This window comes from Erythrolamprus reginae, chromosome 1 (assembly GCF_031021105.1).
Source record: "Erythrolamprus reginae isolate rEryReg1 chromosome 1, rEryReg1.hap1, whole genome shotgun sequence".
Taxonomy (NCBI): domain Eukaryota; kingdom Metazoa; phylum Chordata; class Lepidosauria; order Squamata; family Dipsadidae; genus Erythrolamprus; species Erythrolamprus reginae.
In genome coordinates this window covers 126,973,159-126,993,904 of record NC_091950.1, presented here as the reverse complement: position 1 = coordinate 126,993,904, position 20,746 = coordinate 126,973,159, and the positions used below count along the sequence as shown (strand labels likewise).

General features: G+C 39.6%; 1 protein-coding gene across 1 annotated transcript in view; it reads left to right on the top strand.

The window, feature by feature from the left end:
• The first annotated feature begins 109 nt into the window (after positions 1-109).
• HPS5 (HPS5 biogenesis of lysosomal organelles complex 2 subunit 2) overlaps positions 110-20,746 on the top strand; it is a 42,945-nt gene continuing 22,308 nt past the window's right edge. The window contains exons 1-11 of the mRNA XM_070764430.1: positions 110-419; positions 2,824-2,969; positions 5,393-5,503; positions 6,127-6,191; positions 7,289-7,481; positions 9,048-9,181; positions 12,898-13,113; positions 14,081-14,152; positions 15,809-15,897; positions 18,867-19,045; positions 20,115-20,273. Of these exons, the coding sequence (XP_070620531.1) occupies positions 2,871-2,969; positions 5,393-5,503; positions 6,127-6,191; positions 7,289-7,481; positions 9,048-9,181; positions 12,898-13,113; positions 14,081-14,152; positions 15,809-15,897; positions 18,867-19,045; positions 20,115-20,273 (1,317 nt within the window). The 5' untranslated portion in view covers positions 110-419; positions 2,824-2,870. The remainder of the gene's footprint in view (positions 420-2,823; positions 2,970-5,392; positions 5,504-6,126; positions 6,192-7,288; positions 7,482-9,047; positions 9,182-12,897; positions 13,114-14,080; positions 14,153-15,808; positions 15,898-18,866; positions 19,046-20,114; positions 20,274-20,746) is intronic.

The window sequence follows — 20,746 nt, the reverse complement described above, 5'->3', positions numbered from 1 at the left end:
GATCCTCTCTGAGCCAGGGTTCGAAGAGGGGGGGGGAGGAGGAGGAAAACAGCGAGGGGAGGGGCAAAACGTGCGGCGGTCACGTGACGCGAGAAGGGAGGGGGCGGCTGCAAAATGACGCGGGTCTCGGCGGGGGGCGGGGTTAGGAGGAGGAGGCGGTCTTAGGCAGGAGAAAGAGAGCTCGCGCTGTCACGCGCCGGGGTTTCTTCTCGAGGGGCGGGGCTGTGGAGCGGCGGCGGCTTCTGCTGCTGCATTTCTGTTGGCTCCAGCTGATCCTTTTTCTATGGCGAAGAGCGTTTTAAAAGAAAACGACGGCTCGGTTTTAAGTGGCGGCGAGTCCTTTTTGAAGTCCGGACTTCCCCTTTCGAAGGCTCTTCTGCTCTTACACTCCGTGTAAATCTGTAGACTATCACAGACAGGTATTGTACGGGGCGGGCGGTGTGTGTGTGTGTTAAATGCGTGTAGCAGAAGCCGTTTCTCTAACTTGCTGTTGCTTTTGTATGAACCTCTTTTAGGCTGTCTCCCGCCTAACGTGGGACGGTGGGGGAGACGATTGGGGGACACATACACACACACACCAACCAAGCCCCGCTTATAATAATAATATACTGCTCAAAAAATAAATAAAGGGAACACTCAAATAACACATCCTAGATCTGAATGAATGAAATGCTCTCATTGAATATTTCATTTGCACAACTATTCCATTTACACAACAGCATGTGGAATTGATTGTCAAGCAGTGTTGCTTTCTAAGTGGGCAGTTTGATTTCACAGAAGTTTTATTTACTTGGAGTTATATTCTGTTGTTTAAGTGTTCCCTTTATTTTTTGAGTAGTGTAATACCAACAACAACAACAGAGTTGGAAGGGACCTTGGAGGTCTTCTAGTCCAACCCCCTGCTTAGGCAGGAAACCCTACACTACTTCAGGCAAATGGTTGTCCAACATCTGCTTAAAAACTTCCACTGTTGGAGCATTCACAACTTCTGAAAGCAAGCTGTTTCACTGATCAATCGGTCTGACTCAGGAAATTTCTCCTTAGTTCTAAGTTACTTCTCTCTTTGTTTAGTTTCCACCCACTGCTTTTTGTTCTGCCCTCAGGTGCTTTGGAGAATAGGTTGACTCCTCTTCTTTGTGGCTTTTAATTTTGTCCCATTCTACTCTTCTTGCTGGAGTGTGGAGCTCCTCTTTTGATTTTGCACGAAAAGGAGGTTTGGGAAATAACAGCCTTCCTCTTCTCATTCAACAAGGGATTGTCAGCTCTACATTTCTCTCTGCATGAATGTATCAGGGAGTTATCTCAGGCTGCCCATGCTGAGAAATACCAATAGCATTTAGAGTTATATACTGCTTTCATAGTCTTTTTACAGCCCTCTTTAAGTGGTTTACAGAGTCAGCATATTGCCCCCAACAATCTGGGTCCTCATTTTACCCACTTTGGAAGGACGGAAGGCTGAGTCAACCTTGAGAAAGCCCCTTTCTCCCCCCAAAAGGAAATCGATTTGGCAGAATTACCGGTACTTAAATTACAGGGACCTTCTTATATACTGTATATAAAAACCACAGTTTACTCAGCTATGCTTTTAGATAAGGGAGTCATTTTCGGTAAAAAGAAAAAAAAATCCAAAGTGGGTTTCTGATACTTTTGTGTGAATGGTGTTTGATTGATCTAAATGATAAAACTTCATAAAGTATTAAATGATCATCTGTTCTGGAACAACACTGAGGCGGAGAAGGAAAGGCTGGGGAATAAGGTGTAACTTTGTTGGACTCAACAGCACAGAAGGAAAAAAAAGAATGCACAGAAAAAGAATTGTCACGGTACATTAGCCACAATGATTATAGATTAAGTTGAGAGTTTTAATCTGGGTTTTGAAACCATGGCTTGTAATTATTTGAAGCCTGACTCTGATCATTTCTTGGTAAATACTGGAGGATTGGTTATTTAATTTGTACTTTCAGTTCCTGAAAACCTCTCCTCTGCAGCTTCTAAGTCATTCTGCACCTCCTATATTTTCTTCCTGTTCCTCCACTCAAGCTAGTGCCAAGAGAAGAGTTATTGTGTCCCCTGATTAAGCCACCCTATGACTAAAGTGATTGATATTAAAAACTGAACAGTTGGGAAAGATCCACCATAACCAGGGGTGGGCTATTGCCCGGACGGAGAGAACGCAGCGGGGTATTGAAAATGGAGCTCCACCTCAGAGCGCCCAATTTGCACTGAAAGATGTTGAAAGAAAATGCAGGGCGTCCTGCATAAGCCACGCCCACAGTGTGGTAGTAAAAATTTTGGTAGCCCTTCACTGACCATAACCTGTAAAAAATGTGCCTTGGAAATAGACTGAGGAGAAAAATAGTCTGTTGGGTGCTTCATGTGTAAATCTCTTGTATGTAAACCACAGAGATTTATATGAATACCGTACTTGATTTACCACCACAGCTGAGTGCCCAACATGTTGCTAAGCAAGGCAGTTAAGTGACAAATACAACTCCCCAATGGCACAAGGAAAAGTAGGCATTCAAGAGGCAACTGGTCTTGCCCTAATCTGACAAGTTTATATCATCTTCCTGAAGTAGCTGATTATTTCTGGTTTAGGACAATGCATAAATTTAAGAGCTTGTTTTAAAAAACAGGCTTTAGCTTAACTCACTACATTACAGTAAGTTACTGTGGTTTATGGAACAAAATATAGATTAGCACAGATGGACTGGGTTAAAATATAGCTGCCATGTTGGGCATTTTTCACTTCGAGTATCAACTTTATAAGTTTCGGAAGCCAAATTAACAGTATGAAATTGTATTTCATGTTTGTCCTTACAGGAGAAATAGAAAAATGAAGCAATAACATTTTGTAAGAGGCCATTGTCATGGCAGCAATATCTGAATCTTACAGCCATGTGTTGGCAGAGTTTGAATGTCTTGGTCCACTGCTTTCTGTTCTCAGGCTGGATTCCAGTCGTCTGAAGGTATGTTTGAATTACAGCTATATTTCTACTTTTCCCCCTTTTTTATTGTAGTTTAACATCCTATATATTAGTAGCATGCAATACATTATAAAACAACATTTATAGTTGCTGATCTCTTGTAGGCAATTATGCTAGTTGGTTGCAACTGAAACAGTTGGATAAATAAGAGTTAACTTCAAATTATAAAAATAAAATAATGGAATTAAAGAATTTAATTGCAAGCTGCCTGAGGAACTGAAAGGTTAATATTTTGCTCAGATACAACTGCAATTTAGCCAGATTAAATGTTGCTTCCTGTTTCAGCTTCCTACTTGATTAATGGCCAGCCAAAATATTTTGAATGTTAGTTTCAATTTTTATTAGGAATTATCAGAACAAATTATTATTATTATTATTATTATTATTATTATTATTATTATTAATTAGATTTGTATGCCGCCCCTTTCCGTAGACTCGGGGCGGCTCACAACACAATAAAACCAGTTTATAACAAATCTAATAATTTACAATATAAAATATTTTAAAACCCCATTATTAAACAGACATACACACAAGCATACCATACATAAATTGTATAGGCCCGGGGGAGATATCTCAGTTCCCCCATGCCTGACGACAAAGGTGGGTTTTAAGGAGTTTGCGAAAGGCGAGGAGGGTAGGGGCAGTTCTAATCTCTGGGGGGAGCTGGTTCCAGAGAGTCGGGGCCGCCACAGAGAAGGCTCATTCCCTGGGGCCCGCCAACCGACATTGTTTAGTTGACGGGACCCGGAGAAGGCCCACTCTGTGGGACCTAATCGGTCGCTGGGATTCGTGCGGCAGAAGGCGGTCTCGGAGATATTCTGGTCCAATGCCATGAAGGGCTTTAAATGTCATAACCAACACTTTTAATCCCTCTATCATTAATGTTAGCTTTTTTTCAACTTTTCAGCTAGACCTATTAGCAAAGAATGATTTGGCAATTCTTGTAAGTTTGCTGTGATTTTGTAGATTAAATCCTGGCTATATTATACATAATAATTCTCCACAGGTTTCCCCCCAGTGCATCTTGGGTTCAGAAATATGATAAACATCAAAATTGGTTACAGATTGCCCTCAATTTATGACCAAAATAGACTGTTGGATGCCTGATATCTAAGCCTCTTGTATGTAGTTATTCTAAACCCCAAGTAGGGATTTATATGAATGCAAGTGGTCCTTGACTTAGGACCACCATTGAGTCCAAAATTACCATTCCATTGCAAAGCAGGGAAGTTTCTAAGTGAATTTTGCCCAATTTTATGACCGTTTTAGCCACAGTTGTTAAATGAATCACTGCACTTATTAAGTGAATCATGTGCTGGTTAAGTGAATCTACTTCCGTCATTGACTGCTTGTTATAAGCTGACTGGAAAGATTACAAATGGCAATCCTGGGACAGGGCAACTGTCATAAATCCATGCAAGTTGCCAGGCATCCACATTTTGACCATGTGGCAATGGGGATGCTGCAGCAGTCATATGTAAAATGATTGTGTCACCTTTTTAAAATTCCACTGTGACTTTAAATTATTACTAAACAAGTAGTTGTAAGTCAAGGACTACCTGTACTTAAATTAAGACAATTTTAGTCAATTGTCTCTGACCCTTCTTTGTTTTAACTGTGCATGTTCAACAAACTTGTTTAATGTTTGGAAGGCACAATAGCTTATTTCATGTTAGATCTTTTGTCTCCAGTAGGTTTACAATCACAAACTGTCTTTGTTAATCTAAAATGAAAGCAGAAGTATCTGAAATTCTGCAGATAGTGAAGAGGCATACACAATACAAAGTTCTTTTCTAAGGGTTAATCTTTAACATTAAAACATAGTATGGTGGTATTTGTGAACTGGACTGTTGTACCCTCTTTTTTGATCAAGGGCAGCATATGGTCGTTGTGGTATGTATCAGGATACACCTGGTGAGATGCAAAAGGAAGGAAACGTCTCAAAGTAATGTGGCTCTCTGCCCAGAGGGAGATATTTTTTTGTCTTCAAACACTCTCCATTTTTCATTTTGGTTATCTATATATCCTAGCTCTTCTACTTGACCTAGTCTATTACAGTGTTTTTAAATGTTAACTTATCAAAAAAATAATGTCAGATGTGTGAAGGGGAATGGGAGCTACATAAAAAATCCAATAGATAGATAGATAGATAGATAGATAGATAGATAGATAGATAGATAGATAGATAGATAGCCTCAAGGAGCCACTAGTTTATGGCCAATGTGTTTTATGTTAAACAGTTGTTGATAAGACTTGTGGGTTCTAGAATTCAAAATGAACATGGTAGAAGCAAACATTAGATCTTCCTTGCTTGTTTCTTGAAAGTGAAAGTATGATTAATTATATGAATCAGACACAAAGTGAAGCTTTTTAATGAAAACTTTCCTTCCCCCCCTTTTAAGTGTACATGTGTAGGGATTTCTCGAAAATGGTTGGCACTAGGGAGTTCAGGTGGAGGCCTAAATCTCATCCAGAAAGATTGTTGGAAACAGAGGCTTTTCCTCACTCATAAGGTAAGACTGAATTAAACTTGCAGCAACCTTAGTGTAAGAATGGATTGTAAGACGCAGGAACTGGAAAGGATGATTCAGAAAAGCAATGGGAAAAAAAACAAAATTAATTTTTAGAGGCCTAATACAGTAGTAGTTGCTTAATGACTTGTTGCTTAACAACTCTTCCTATTATGATGAAACACCCCACTCCCAAATTACCTATGATTGGTCTTGAAGTTATAACTACTGCACCCCACCCCACCCCAAGTATCATGTGCTTGGTAACCAGCTCACTTTTACAATACTGCATATTTCCTTGCAGCTTACCATGGTCATGTGACCACTTTATGTTGTTTTTGCTAGTTTTCAGCAAAAAAAAGAAAAGTCCATTTGGGGGAACGGATTTGCTACCAGTATTACTTCTTCATCGATACTCCATTTGTAATGTTCAATTTTTTTCAGGGCTAAGAGGTTGAAAAAAAACCATTTAAAATCTTAGACCTTAGAATACAAATAAGTGATACCAGCTGTTATGACTGGTGTAGATATTTTTTTAAAAATGTATGTGATGTGTGTGTATGTGGGGGGGTCAGACATTGTGGAAACAATATGCTACCTAGGATGATCATTTTATCTCTTTGTAGGAAGGTGCCATTTCCTGTGTTGCCTTTTGTTTACATGATGAGGATTATGTTGCTGTAGCTACCAGGTAACCGCCATGTTAATCAAATGATTTATGTACTGTCCATCATGACGTTTTGGCAAGGGAAGATTTATTTCAGTGATGCAGGCAAGATGTTTGTATATTTATTTATTTATTTATTTATTTATTGGATTTGTATGCCGCCCCTCTCCAGAGACTCGGGGCGGCTAACAGCGACAATAAAACAGTGTACAATAGTAATTTGGTATTGATGATTAAAAATCAATTAATATAAAAACCAAACATACATACATACATACCATGCATAGAATTGTAAAGGCCTAGGGGGAAAGAGGATCTCAATTCCCCCATGCCTGGTGGCAGAGGTGGGTTTTAAGTTGTTTACGAAAGGCAAGGAGGGTGGGGGCCGTTCTAATCTCTGGGGGGAGTTGGTTCCAGAGGGCTGGGGCCGCCACAGAGAAGGCTCTTCCCCTGGGTCCCGCCAGGCGACATTGCTTAGTTGACGGGACCCGGAGAAGATCCACTCTGTGGGACCTAACTGGTCGCTGGGATTCATGCAGCAGAAGGCGGTCCCTGAGGTAATCTGGTCCGGTGCCAGGAAGGGCTTTATAGGTCATAACCAACACTTTGAATTGTGACCGGAAACTGATCGGCAACCAATGCAGACTGCGGAGTGTTGGTGTAACATGGGCATATTTGGGAAAGCCCATGATTGCTCTCGCAGCTGCATTCTGCACGATCTGAAGTTTCCGAACATTTTTCAAAGGTAGCCCCATGTAGAGAGCGTTACAGTAGTCGAGCCTCGAGGTGATGAGGGCATGAGTGACTGTGAGCAGTGACTCCCGGTCCAAGTAGGGTCGCAACTGGGTGTGGGCAATATGTGCTGAGAAAAATGAAAGTGAAATGAATGCTAAAATTAGAGATGTCCAGTCTTTTCTCCAGACTGTTCATGCATTTAACTAATAGCCTTTTCACGTAATAGTATATTTAGAACTTGAGATGCTCCACTGTGCTACCACACAGTGCATAGATTGAAGAATAAATATGTATACACTATCGTCCTGATATGCAGAAACATTGGGTGCTGTGATCAGTTCTGACTGGCAGTGGTGGCTTAAAAATAACAAACTTTATTTTTACAGTCAAGGCCTTGTTGTTGTATGGGAATTAAACCAAGAGCGCCGTGGGAAGCCAGAGAGGATTTATATTTCTTCTGAGCACAAAGGCAGAAAAGTAACAGCTCTTTGTTGGGATACTAATGCACTCCGTGTTTTTGTTGGTGATCACGTGGGGAAAGTGTCTGTGATCAAGATTAATTCCTCCAAACAAGGAAAGGTATATTTTCTTACTGAATTTTGAACATAAGAGTTGTATTAGTCAGTCTTAATGAACATTAGCAAGTCTTAACAGTTGGGATTTCTGATCTCCAAGGTACCAATGTCTTTAAAGAAAGAACAAGCTACAACTTTGCGAGGTTAATGGGTTAATTTATTTATTTATTGTTAGAGTTGAAAGGGACCATGCAGGTCATCAAGTCCAACCCCCTGCCTGAACAGGAATCCTAAAGCACCCCAGCCAAATGGCAGTCCAATCTCCTCTTGAAAGTGTCCAGAGTTGGGGAGTTCACAACCTCCGCAGGCAGGTTGTTCCAATGGTTGATCGCTCTGACCGTCAGGAAGTTCTTCCTTACTTCTAGGTTGAATCTCTCCTTGGTCAGCTTCCAGCCATTGTTCCTCGTCCGGCCCTCTGGTGCTCTGGAGAATAGAGTGGCCCCCTCCTCTCTGTGGCAACCCCTCATATACCTGTATACAGCTATCATGTCCCCTCTGGCCCTCCTTTTCTCTAGGCTATCCATGCCCAGTTCCCGCAATCTCTCTTCTTAAGTCTTGGTTTCAAGTCCCCTAATCATTTTGGTTGCTTTTTTTTGCACCTTCTCCAGAGTTTCAATGTCTCTTTTGAAGTGTGGTGACCAGAACTGGATGCAGTACTCCAGATGTGGTCTGACCAGGGCGTAGTAGAGTGGTATTAATACTTCCCTGGTCTTGGAGTGTATCCCCCTGTTGATGCATTTGGTGGATCTCCCCTTTATTGTTCTCAGTTTCAAACCCAGATCTGATGATAAATGCCAGGGTGAAATAGATTGCTTTCATGATGAGCAAAGGAATCCTTTATGAGTTGCGATATAATGTGAAAAACTGGTTTCTGGTAGATTTTTTGGTTCAAACTCATTGGAGCCAAATTTGACAGTTTGGATTTTAAAAAAAGACATAAAATACATTTTGGGTTATTGTGGCATCCTTGTGGAGGATCTGTTTGTATTCTGAATTGTGTAAAAAGATAATGTCAAAGGATGATGCAGGTTTCAGTTCAATGCTATCCTGCACTGCATAGTCTTCCGCCCCAGTTCATATTAATATTTAGAAAAATGTTTTCACTGAGCCTTAACTGTTAATGTTGTGCAGTTCCAGACATTTCAAGTAACATGAAACCAAAAAAAGATTAATTCTATACATATATTTTCTTTTATTTATTTATTTTATTTATTTATTAGATTTGTATGCCGCCCCTCTCTGTAGACTCGGGCGGCTAACAACAACAATAAAACAGCATATGACAAATCTAATATTTAAAATAACTAAAAACCCTTATTAAAAACCAAACATACACACAAACATACAATGCATAAATTGTATAGGCCTGGGGGGAAAGGAATATCTCAATTCCCCCATGCCTGACGACAGAGGTGGGTTTTAAGGAGCTTACGAAAGGCGAGGAGGGTGGGGGCAATTCTTTGTTTTCTTGAACAATTTATCTAAGTAATTTAATTTTGAAACTCCTGTTCTCTATGAATGGATTAATTAGACATGAAAAACATGAGTGCATTTTCATTTTTTTCTATAGGCTGCTGCTGCATTTGTGATGTTTCCCATTCATATTATAACCACGGTTGATTCTCGTGTGGTTCAGCTTGACTATCTGGATGGCAGATTGCTTATCTCTTCTCTGACACGCTCTTATTTATGTGACACAGAGAGGTAATTAAAATATTATTACTTAGTCTGAAAATTTGAAGCCATGCAGGTGATCTGCAAGGCACCTTTGAAAATAGTACTTGCACTTAGAAATAAGGGCATATATTTTTGTCACACACCTGAAGGTAAGATTAGATTACATGTGTTAGTTCAAGGATCTCAAACTCAGATTGTCATGAATTCTACATGAGGACTAGTTTATTATTCTGAAAGCTACAACATGAAAATATTGCATACATTGAGGTAATAGTTGTAACTATGTTGAAAATAAGGAATATCATAATAAGCAATAATTCTACTTACCTTCCCTACTGGTTTGGAAATGCGTGTGCTATGCACGTGTGCTCACTTCGCTTATGCATGGTCTGACATCACATCTGTTTTTTGATCCACTGCGCATGTGCAGATGGCTTTGCCCATGCGCAGAGGGTTAAACCCAGAAGTAACTGACGTCCGGGCAAGTGGGTGGAGCCTCGTTCTGCCACCGCTACCGGTTTTCCAAATAATGCACCACCGCTGCTACCGACTTTCACATACCAGAGAGAACCAGGAGGATTTCACCACTAATAATAAGGTATAAAACAGTGATGGTGAACCTTTTCCCCCTTGGGTGCCGAAAGCGTGTGTGCACACACTATCGTGCCTGCGTGAGTGCCCACACCCATAATTCTATCCTGGGGAGGCAGTTTTGCCCTCTCCCCAGTGGCCCTCTGAAGGCCAGAAACAGCCCGTTTCCCAACTTCTGGTAGGCCTTGTAGGCCCATTTTTTTACCCTCCCCAGACTCCAGAGGCTTCCGGAATCTGAACGTGCTGTCCCAGAGCCTCCATGTGAGCCAAAAATATGGTGGCTGGTGCGCACATGTGTGCTGGAGCTGAGCTAGGGCAACGGCTCATGCGCCAGCAGATATGGCACCACAGGCCACCTGGGGCACCCATAGGTTCGCCATCACTGGTATAAAACATAAATACTTTAAATTGCAGAAGGGTACTGTAACACAGATACTGTAGTTTACTATGGCTACTTAATTGACAGCAATCTAGTTAGTTAAAAATTAACTAGAACACATGATATAAATCTGCTTTTTATCTTCCTTCATTTATTCCCTCTCTCTTTGTCAGGGAGAATGAATGAATGAATGAAGGTAGGAAGGAAGGAAGGAAGGGAAGGAAGGAAAGGAATGAAGGAATGAATGAATGAATGAAGGAAGGAATGAAGGAAGGAAGGAATAACCACTGACCGGTGCAGGTTATCATGAGGGGCAATGCTGCCATCTCACGAATAGCCTGGCTGATTTCCATTGTGCCCACCTCCTCTCAGCCCTGCGCATTTGTGGGTCAGGTGGAGGAGGCAATTCCCCCTCATTCCTGCTGGTCAGTTGCAGCTGTGCCTCTCCCTCCTGCTCTTCCTGCAGGGCCTCTGCTCTCTCCAGATGCAGCTGAGCCTCTCTTATTCCTCTGTCCATTCAGTTGTCCTTCCGTTGAACTCTCCGCTGAGCCTGGCCTCTTCACTCCTGGGTCGGAGCCCTCGGCAACTTCTTGGCGCTGCTCCGCATCCCCCTCCAAAGTCCTCAGAGCGGATTCATATGACCCATTGTACTACCCTCAAAAAATGCTTGGAAACTCCAACTGGTGTAAGGATGTGTCTAGGCAGGCAATCCTGGGCACCCAAAGTATGGCACACATGTAGTGGGTATAAAAATTTGCTTCTGGCTCTAGGTCAAGGAACTGGGTATGACCTTTAAAATCTCTATTTAGCATGTGGCCAAACTATCTACATAACTGTCTTCGTCCCATTATATCACCCAGTCCCATCTGGTCAGGTAGAGAAAGTATGTTGTGGACCCTGTCAGTTAAAGAATTCCAATTGGTGACATCCAGGATGAGGGCCTTTTCTGTTATTGCCCCCATTTATTTATTTATTGGATTTTTATGCCGCCCCTCTCCATAGACTCGGGGCGGCTAACAACAGTAATAAAAAACAGCATGTAAATCTAATACTAAAACAACTAAAAAACCCTTATTGTAAAACCAAACATACATACAAACAAACATACCATGCATACCAGGAAAGAATATCTCAGTTCCCCCATGCCTGATGGCAGAGGTGGGTTTTAAGGAGCTTGCGAAAGGCGAGGAGGGTGTGGGCAATTCTAATCTCCAGGGGGAGTTGGTTCCAGAGGGCCAGGGCCGCCACAGAGAAGGCTCTTCCCCTGGGCCCCGCCCTTTGGAATATTTCTGTCTCCAGAGGTGAGGTGGGGCCCCACTGTTCTCACCTTCCAGAAACATGCAAAAACATGGTCCTCTCCTTGCTTGGAGAAAATGGAGGGGTTGTGGGGCTGATTAGCACTCTAAAAGCCCTCCATTTTTAATTAATTTTTAACATTGACTTTTAATTTTCCTTACCTCTTTCCAAATTTTGACTTTTATATACTGTCTTTATATTTCATGGGCCTTGGGTCTCTCTTCTTAGGGAGATGGGTGTTTCAAAATTAGACAGACAGACAGACAGACAGACAATTTCAGTTAGTGGGCTACTCCTTTTGTTTGTAGCCATCTCTAATGGGGATCATTCTTTTAATACTAAAACCTTTCCTTCATCGGTTTAATTAGTTAGCAGTTTCAATCAAAACTTTACAAAGAGGGCAGATGCAGTAGTCTTCAGTTTACAACCATTCATTTAGTAGCTATTCAAAGTTGCAGTGCTTTTGAGAAAAGTAACAGGACCATTTATCTCACTTAACAACTTGTAGCCTCATCTCCATGGCAGTGTCATCAAAATTTGGACACTTGGCGACTGGCATTTATTTATGACAGTTACACTGCCCTGGGGTCATGTGATCACTTTTTGCGACCTTTTTGCAAGCAAAGCAGTGGTTCACTTAACAACTGTGGCAAGAAAGATCATAAAGTGGAGCAAAACCGCTGTCTTGCTTAGAAAAAGAAATTTGAGGCTCAATTGTGGTTGTAAGTTGAGGATTAGCTTTTTTTAACTTTAAAAGCATAGTTGTAATTGAAAATTTGCTCTTTACAGTATTCTCAGAATACTGTCTAGTTTAGATAGCTGATTTTACAACTTTGTGATTTCTTTATGTTTAGTTGTAATATTCAGAGTGTTAAAGCCTATACATTTTATAATCTTGAAGTGTGCTGATGCAGTAACGTTACTAACTTTACTTCCAAGGATATCAAACAGTTTACAGGCTTTCTATTTCTTTTGCTTTGTTCTCCCTCTGTGTAATCCAAGATAGCGTTTCATAAATAATTTGCTTTAAAGATTGTGCACCAAAAGAGGGTAAATATAATAAAATTTAAGACTCATATAAGCTTTGGCTGCCTCAACCTTCACATTTCCCAGACGTCAAGGCAAGATAGCACAGACAAGTTCTGATATTGTTCCAGCAAGTTCTTCAATTTTTAGGAGTGGCTTTTGATACTATAGGAAAATGAAGGTCCGGGAAGGAGACAGGAAAACCCCATTAATCTAAAGCACTTTCATTTTTCTGCTGTTGGGTGTAATTTCTTATATTTTTCATAATATTAAAAATAACATCTATATCTCTATCTATCTATCTATCTATCTATCTATCTATCTATCTATCTATCTATCTATCTATCTATCTATATAACCTTTATGGATGCAAATGTCTTTAAAACTTTGGATTTTTAAAAATAATGTTCAGTAAATTTTCTTCTAAATTCATTTTTTTTTTGTTAAATAGGGAGAAGTTTTGGAAGATTGGAAATAAGGAAAGAGATGGTGAATATGGAGCTTGTTTTTTCCCTATTGGAAAGAGTGGGGCAAATCAACAGTCACTGATATATTGTGCACGGCCGGGTTCACGGATATGGGAAGTGAACTTTGAAGGGGAAGTGCTGAGTACACATCAATTCAAACAGTTGTTGTCATCACCACCTCTTCCTGTTATTAGTATCAGGTATTGATCCTAATGCAACCATGGGATGTATAGGCTTTTGAAATCTAATGGGGTGTGTGCCAGGCTTGATTAATACTTGGAAAGATTTTCATCAACGTTCCAATATGTAACTTAAAGTGAGAAGCTGAAACAAAAACCTAAGAGTTACCAGTGCAAATGCTGTCTGTGACTTTGAGGTAGTCATTCTAGTGACATATGCATATACAAGATCATGAAGATTATGTGAAGGTGCCTTTAAAGTGATACCTATTTGAATTGCTTCTGAAATTTCTCTGCTGATTCACATAGGAAGAGATCCACAACAAGTACCTTTTCAGACTAATGCATTTCATTAAAAGGCAGAAGCTTTGGTGAGTGTGGCTCACATCAACTATCTGATGAAGTGAGGTTTAGCTTACAGAAAGTTACCCCTTTTAATATAATGTGTTTGAAAAAGTACTGTCGTACTCCTTCCTTGTGGTATGTTTCTACAGAATCATTTAAGAAAACTGACATGGACAGGCACACAAAGATACACAGTCTGAGCTAGTTTTAGTGATATATCTTTTTACACAGTGATTATATAAAAAAATCCTGATAATATCCAATTGTAGAAACATTGCAAGAAATAGATTTATGTTGGGTTGACAGAGTGCCAAACTTTCAAATATTTGTCTGAAACTGTCTATAATGTGTCACTTTCATGGGTAACATTTGTACATTAATAATCTTTCTATTGTTATAGACAAATGGTTTATAATAGGAAAAATATGTTTAAGTGTTTGGGAACATTCTAAAAAAATAAGGTACCGTTTGAAGTAAAGAAAGTAAATGAATAAATTCAAGAAAAGAATTTGAAATAAAGTTATTCAAAACTATAAGCAGTACCCATTCTTCAACTCGTTATTTAACAAATTAGTTCAGAAGCATGAAATAAGCAATTAGTAGCACTAAACCCTAATATACATAAATGTGCTTTTTTTAAAAGGGAGGATCTGGAGTATGATGCTTCTGTATGCTCTCCTCAGTCCTTGGCATTCCCCAAGCTGCTTTATTTAAGGTAAAGCAATATTTTTATTTTTATAAATTGACATTTCTTAAATTTTTATTTGATTTATCTCTTTTGCTTATGTACGAATTGTATGTCATTCATCTCCAAAAATGTTTTGTATTATTAAGAGATAGTGACACTTCACATTTTGGTTTAACCTATGGTTTTCCTCCAGGTTTTTTTTGAATAAAGGAAAATTGGCTGGGTTTGTAAACATGCAAGTTATTAAATAATGTTTTATTTATTGGTTTTTGTAATCCTTTTTTTTTTTAACTATTACCATCTGGCAGGCGGCACAGGATAATAAAAACAGGGACAAATAGGCTGAAAAACAGCTTCTATCCCAGGGCAGTAACTATATCATCTCATGGTTGGATTATTGCAATGCACGCTACATGGGGCTACCCCTGAAGAGTGTTTGGAGACTACAATTGGTCCAGGATACAGCCGCGTGTGTGGTTATGGGTGCACCAAGCTACACTCACTTTACGCCAATTCTCTGTGAGCTGCACTGGCTCCCTATTGGTTTCCAGGCTCAATTCAAGGTGTTGGTCATTACCTTTAAAGCCCTACATGGCTCAGAGTCAGGTTATCTTTGAGACTGCCTTCTACCTCATAGTTCCCAGTGACCAGTAAGATCCCACAGAGTTGGTCAGCTGGCGGGCCCGCGGGGAAGGGCCTTGTCTGTGGTTGCCCTGGCTCTCTGGAACCAACTACTCCCTGAGATCTGGAGTGCCCAAAATCTATTGGCCTTCCGGAAAGCATTGAAGACCTGGCTTTTCCAGCAGGCTTGGGGCCAATTTGTGAGGTCTGGCCTGAATGATATGTATGTATGTGATTTTTAAACTGTGTTTTAATCTTTCATGTTGTTTTTAAATGTATTTTCTATATCTTGTTGTAAGCCGCCCAGAGTCTTTCAGGAGTTGGGTGGCATAGAAATACAATAAATTAAATTAAATTAAGCGTTGAATTCTACTACTGTATAGTGAAATATTAGTGCAATATTGGGTTTTCAGTTCAATTGTATAGAATGTGAAGGATGTGTGTTTGTGGTTTTATTGTTATAGTTATAATATACACTGAGAATGGAATTTAATTACATTGTATGAGGTGCAATGACAATAAAGTAAAATAAACTAAAGTAAACTACATTGTCATACGAGCAATTTCTGTGACTTTTTATGACTCACAGAAACTTCTGCTCTTTTAATTTCACTAAAAACATTTCCTGCCCTAACAAGTATGATGAGCGCAGTGCATTGTTTCTGTGCTGCAATCTTAAACAAGCGTCTTCTCACATTACATTTTTATCATCTCTGCTTGTTTATGTGGAAACAATTATTTTAAAATTTTCTTTTATTTTATTTTCTAATTCATAGAATCTTGTGAGAAAGTGACTCCAGGCTGCCTATAAGAATTATTTGAGCTTAGTGGGGGGAATTTTGCAGATTAGAGGGCAAGTGAGAACAAATCTTGGATAAGCCAACCTTGTGGTTTGAGAGGAAAGAGTCTCTTTCCCTCCACCTGTTCTAAGGAATGCATCTCATCATACAGTGGGGGTGTTCCTCTTTTGAATAGTCAAACATTAAGAATAGCATTGGTGAAAAGCAAACAAGACGTTTTGGCCATGTACATTTTCTTTAAAAGTATTCCGTTTCCTTACAGTGAGCACTGTATAATGACGTGGACAGAAAGAGGCATTTATATTTTCATTCCTCAGAATGTCCAAATTCTCCTTTGGAGCGAAGTGAAAGGTAAACATAAATTGCTTTTAGGCACTCTTGAAACAGTGCCAGGAAGTTTTAAATCTGCCCAAACATCCTCCTCCAACAGTTTAAAGTGTTTATTGTATGATAAATCACATTTTAATACAACCCTGTTTGCTGTATGACAGGCAAAAGCAACTCTATGACCTTTGCAGCCTCTCTTTTTCTCAGTCATGTACAGTGATACCTTGCCTTACAAACTTAATTGGTTCCGGGACGAGGTTCTTAAGGTGAAAAGTTTGTAAGACGAAACAATGTTTCCCATAGGAATCAATAGAAAAGTGATTACAGTAGTCCCTCGCTATACCGCGCTTCACCTACTGCGGCTTCACTTCATCGCGGGTTTCTGAGAAAGTCGATCGGCAGATTTAAACAGCCCGCCGAACTCGATCGGCAGGTTTTTTTTAAAAAAAAAAATCTAAAATTGTAAATACTGTATTTAAATACTGTATCTAAAATAAATACTGTGTGGGAAGGGTTTATAAACACTTAAAACAATGAAAACTTACCAAACAATTACAATATAAATACTTAAATAAGTTTAGTTTAGTTTGTTTAGTTTAATCAGATTTGTATGCCGCCCCTCTCCGCAGACTCGGGGCGGCTCACAGCAACAGCAATACAAGACAAATCCAATATTAAATTACTTAAAGTACTTAAATAAGTACTATCAGTCGATAAATTCCCCATCGCGGATTTCACCTATCGCGGCCAGGTCTGGAACGTAACACCAGCGATAGGTGAGGGACTACTGTAATGCGTGCAAGCCCAAAATTCACCCCTTTTGCCAGCCGAAGCACCCGTTTTTGGGCTGCTGGGATTCCCCTGAAGCTCCCCTCCATGGGAAACCCCACCTCCGGACTTCTGTGTTTTTGCAATGCTGCAGGGGAATCCCAGCAGGGGAATCTCAGTATCGCAAAAATGAGTGCTTTACTGGCAACGGAAGTCCGGAGATGGGGTTTCCCAGCGAAGGGAGCCTCAGTGAAATCACAGCATCGCAAAAACATCGAAGTCCTCAAAACCCCACCTCCAGACCTCTGTGTTTTTGAGATGCTGCGATTTCACTGAGGCTCCTCTCGCTGGGAAACCCCACCTCCGGACTTCCGTTGCCAGCGAAGCGCCCATTTTTGCGCTGCTGGTATTCCCCTGCTGGTATTTCCCTGCATCATCACAAAAACATGGAAGTCCGGAGGTGAGGTTTCCCATGGAGGGGAGCCTAAGGGGAATCCCAGCAGCGCAAAAATGGGTGCTTCGCTGGCAACGGAATTCCGGAGGCAGGGCATCCCAGTGGCGGTGGTGGGTTTGTAAGGTGAAATAGTTTGGAAGAAGAGGCAAAAAAATCTTAAACCCTAGGTTTGTATCTCGAAAAGTTTGTATGACAAGGCATTTGTAAGACGAGGTATCACTATATTTGTCAATTAGAGTCAGCCATTATGCATTGTCCTGTGCCTGAGCCATTCCCCCCCCCCCTCTCCTCCAGATTGCCTAAACACTATATCTTCCTTAACGGCTTTTCTCTTGTGCACAGGAGTCCCTAAAATCTGCTAACCACAAAACATCTTAATTGAATAGAAGCTGTTTTCTGAAATTGATGAGACCTGGATCAGTTTCTTTGTCTCCTAGACCAGTGTTTCCCAACCTTGGCAACTTGAAGATATTTGGACTTCAACTCCCAGAATTCCCCAGCCAGCAGATGCTGGCTGGGGAATTCTGGGAGTTGAAGTCCAGATATCTTCAAGTTGCCAAGGTTGGGAAACACTGTCCTAGACAGCTACGTTGAGCTACTAGGCAAACAGGGTTGCATCACATTTCTTTCTTTCTATTTGTGGTCTGTGTCTGCTTACTCCCTTCCTTTCCAATGAATGTAAATACAAACATCAATTCTGTCCTTGCTGATTAGCCCTGTCCAGGGTGAGCATTCCACAGGGTGGGGTTTTGTCCTTTCACCTGGTTCCCCCATGACTCAAATTCTAGGAACCTTCTCCACCGTTTGGGCCCACCTTGCTGTTTGGGTTCCTATCCTTCTGATGCTGTCAACCAAAGGAAAGTTGAAGTAAAATCATAAGGCGGTCACAGTCACATGGTTGTCCACTTAATGGCTTCTTTGCTTAATGATTGAACTGCCTATCTTAGTTGTTATTGCTAAAGGAGGACTACTATACCTGTCTTGTAAACTTGCATCCCAACAAATGTATGCAGACATGTATTACATAACTGAAGACTTAGAAACATAGAAGTCTGACGGCAGAAAAGGACCTCATGGTCCATCTAGTCTGCCCTTATACTATTTTCTGTATTTTATCTTAGGATGGATATATGTTAATCCCAGGCATGTTTAAATTCAGTTACTGTGGATTTATCTACCACGTCTGCTGGAAGTTTGTTCCAAGGATCTACTACTCTTTCAGTAAAATCAGTAAAATAATATTTTCTCATGTTGCTTTTGATCTTTCCCCCAACTAACTTCAGATTGTGTCCCCTTGTTCTTGTGTTCACTTTCCTATTAAAAACACTTCCCTCCTGGACCTTATTTAAGCCTTTAACATATTATATTTAATATGTTATATTTAAGACTTAGTTACTTGCAGTTCTTATTTGAGCAGAGTAATGGTGATTGACTTATTATTGGTGATCTTCCCACTCCTTTTGCTTCCTCTTTTGGTTATTTCCTTAAATTATAATTAATTATTGAATTATATAAAGGAGGTCCCCTTTTGAAGGAAAGAAAAAAAAGTACAAATTCTGTGTTGAATAACTGGGATAGGCTACGTATCCCAATAGAGAATTGTCTGTTTCTAACACAGGACAGATATGCTATCATCTTGTCCTTCATATTCCTGTAAACAGAATATTTTAAAGAGAAGAGCAAATTTATTTTTAATTACGACATAAGTGCAGCATTTGTAGCTGGTTTTGAACTGAAGTTTTGACTAAAGTTGTAATATTTTTCTTTCTAGACATCTATGATATTGCAATATATAAAAATGAACTCTTCTGCTTACATACAAATGGAAGAGTCTCTCATCTCTCCCTTCTGACAATTGAAAAATGCGTGGAACGATTGCTTAGAAGAAGTTTGTGGACTCTTGCAGCCAAAATGTGTTGTCTCTTCCAGAATTCTATTGTTTTGTGTCGGGTAATAAATGTTTTTATTCAATGTTTAATATATTCATTTTATTTATAACTCTGGTACCTTTTTTTACCATACAAATCTATTGCTATGTTTTAAAAATCAACTCATCTTAAGGTTTACAGCTGGCAATGGTCAGCAGTTAAAGTCACTGAACTTGTCAGTTGGGAAGCTGCCAGCCTAGGTTTGTGACCCAAGTGCCAAGTAATGGAATGAACTCCTGTTAATCACTTAAGCTCCTGTCTACCTAGCAGTTCGAAAGCAGGCAAATACAAGTAGATAAATAGGTACAACTTTGATGGGGAGGTAACAGCATTCTGTGTACCTTGGCATATAGTTATGCTGTCCACTTGGGCAAGTCTTTGGACAATGCTGGCTCCCCCCTGCAGGCCGGCTGCATTACGTGAGGCCACACCCACTCTGGCTCCACAAAGGCAAAAAATATCACCATACATCATGTAGCATGATCAAGTTTGACACTTGTGTTCTAGGGATTTGAAGATCATTTTGAACTATATGGGATGGGTATTTCCAAAGCATATAGTGGGTTCCTTTTTAATAATTAGAATTTTCATCTTCATAAACTAACATGATTTAAGATGGTTCAGTTCATTGTTCAATCTTTCTAATAACAATTTTTAGTAATGAAATCTTATTGTTTCTTTAATATCTTCAGTATTAGATACATATCATTTTAATTCTTTCGTTTCCTGTTTGTTAACTGTCAGTATCATTTTACTAAAAATCTATCGTTTGTGTTGGATAAGAACTCACAATCTCCTGGTTGTCTGTCTTCCAGAAGATTCCAGGTCCTAGTTCTGCCTTAAGCAATAAATCAAACTGGCTCTTGAAGTTAATTGGAATCTATAAACTATAAAGTAGTAAAAATATATTAAATAATTAAGTCATAACTAATAATGTGTTAATAATAACTGTATAAAGAATAATCTATAAATTGGACTATTTATAATTAATGGGTTTGTAGTGTATTTCCCCAAACAAATTTAAAACTCTGCTATAATTTTATAAAGCCTTGATGTCTTTTTCCTCAGACATTCATTTTGTGCATTGTTAGGCAAGAAAGCTTCTTCCTGTAGATAAGCTGGAACATCTGAAGTCACAGTTGGATCTGTCAACAGAAACTGATCTCATTACTCAACTCGAAGAACTGATCTCAAAACTTGAGCCTTTAGACTCTGCATGCAGCAGCAGAAGAAGTAGTATTTCTTCACATGTAAATACATTCCTATTTTTTTTTCATTGTATGTGTTATATGAGATATGTTAGGAAGTTGTCCAATATAGTATGTACTACAATTTTTTTTAAATTGAAGCTAACTTTTGGCTTGTATGTTATATTGCCCCAAGAGTCTCTTGATTTAATAGAAAATTAGAGCATAATATGATTTGGAGAAATTCAATATGTATTTTGCCTTCAATAATAATTCTCTAGGAAATCAATATTTTTTTCTTTTGCAAATAACCCATAATAGCACTAACAATGCACTTGCTATATCTACTTGTGATGCATGCATTTGGGGTAATGCTATAATTTTGGGCGGTAGAACTGAATACTAGTCCCATCTCTACATTTCATTTAATTGGAAAGTTAAACATGTAGTATTTCTTCTTAAAATCTATAGGCCATTAAAGCAACTTGGCTTCGTTTTATCATAAAATAAATCTACATTTAATGCTGCAAGAAACA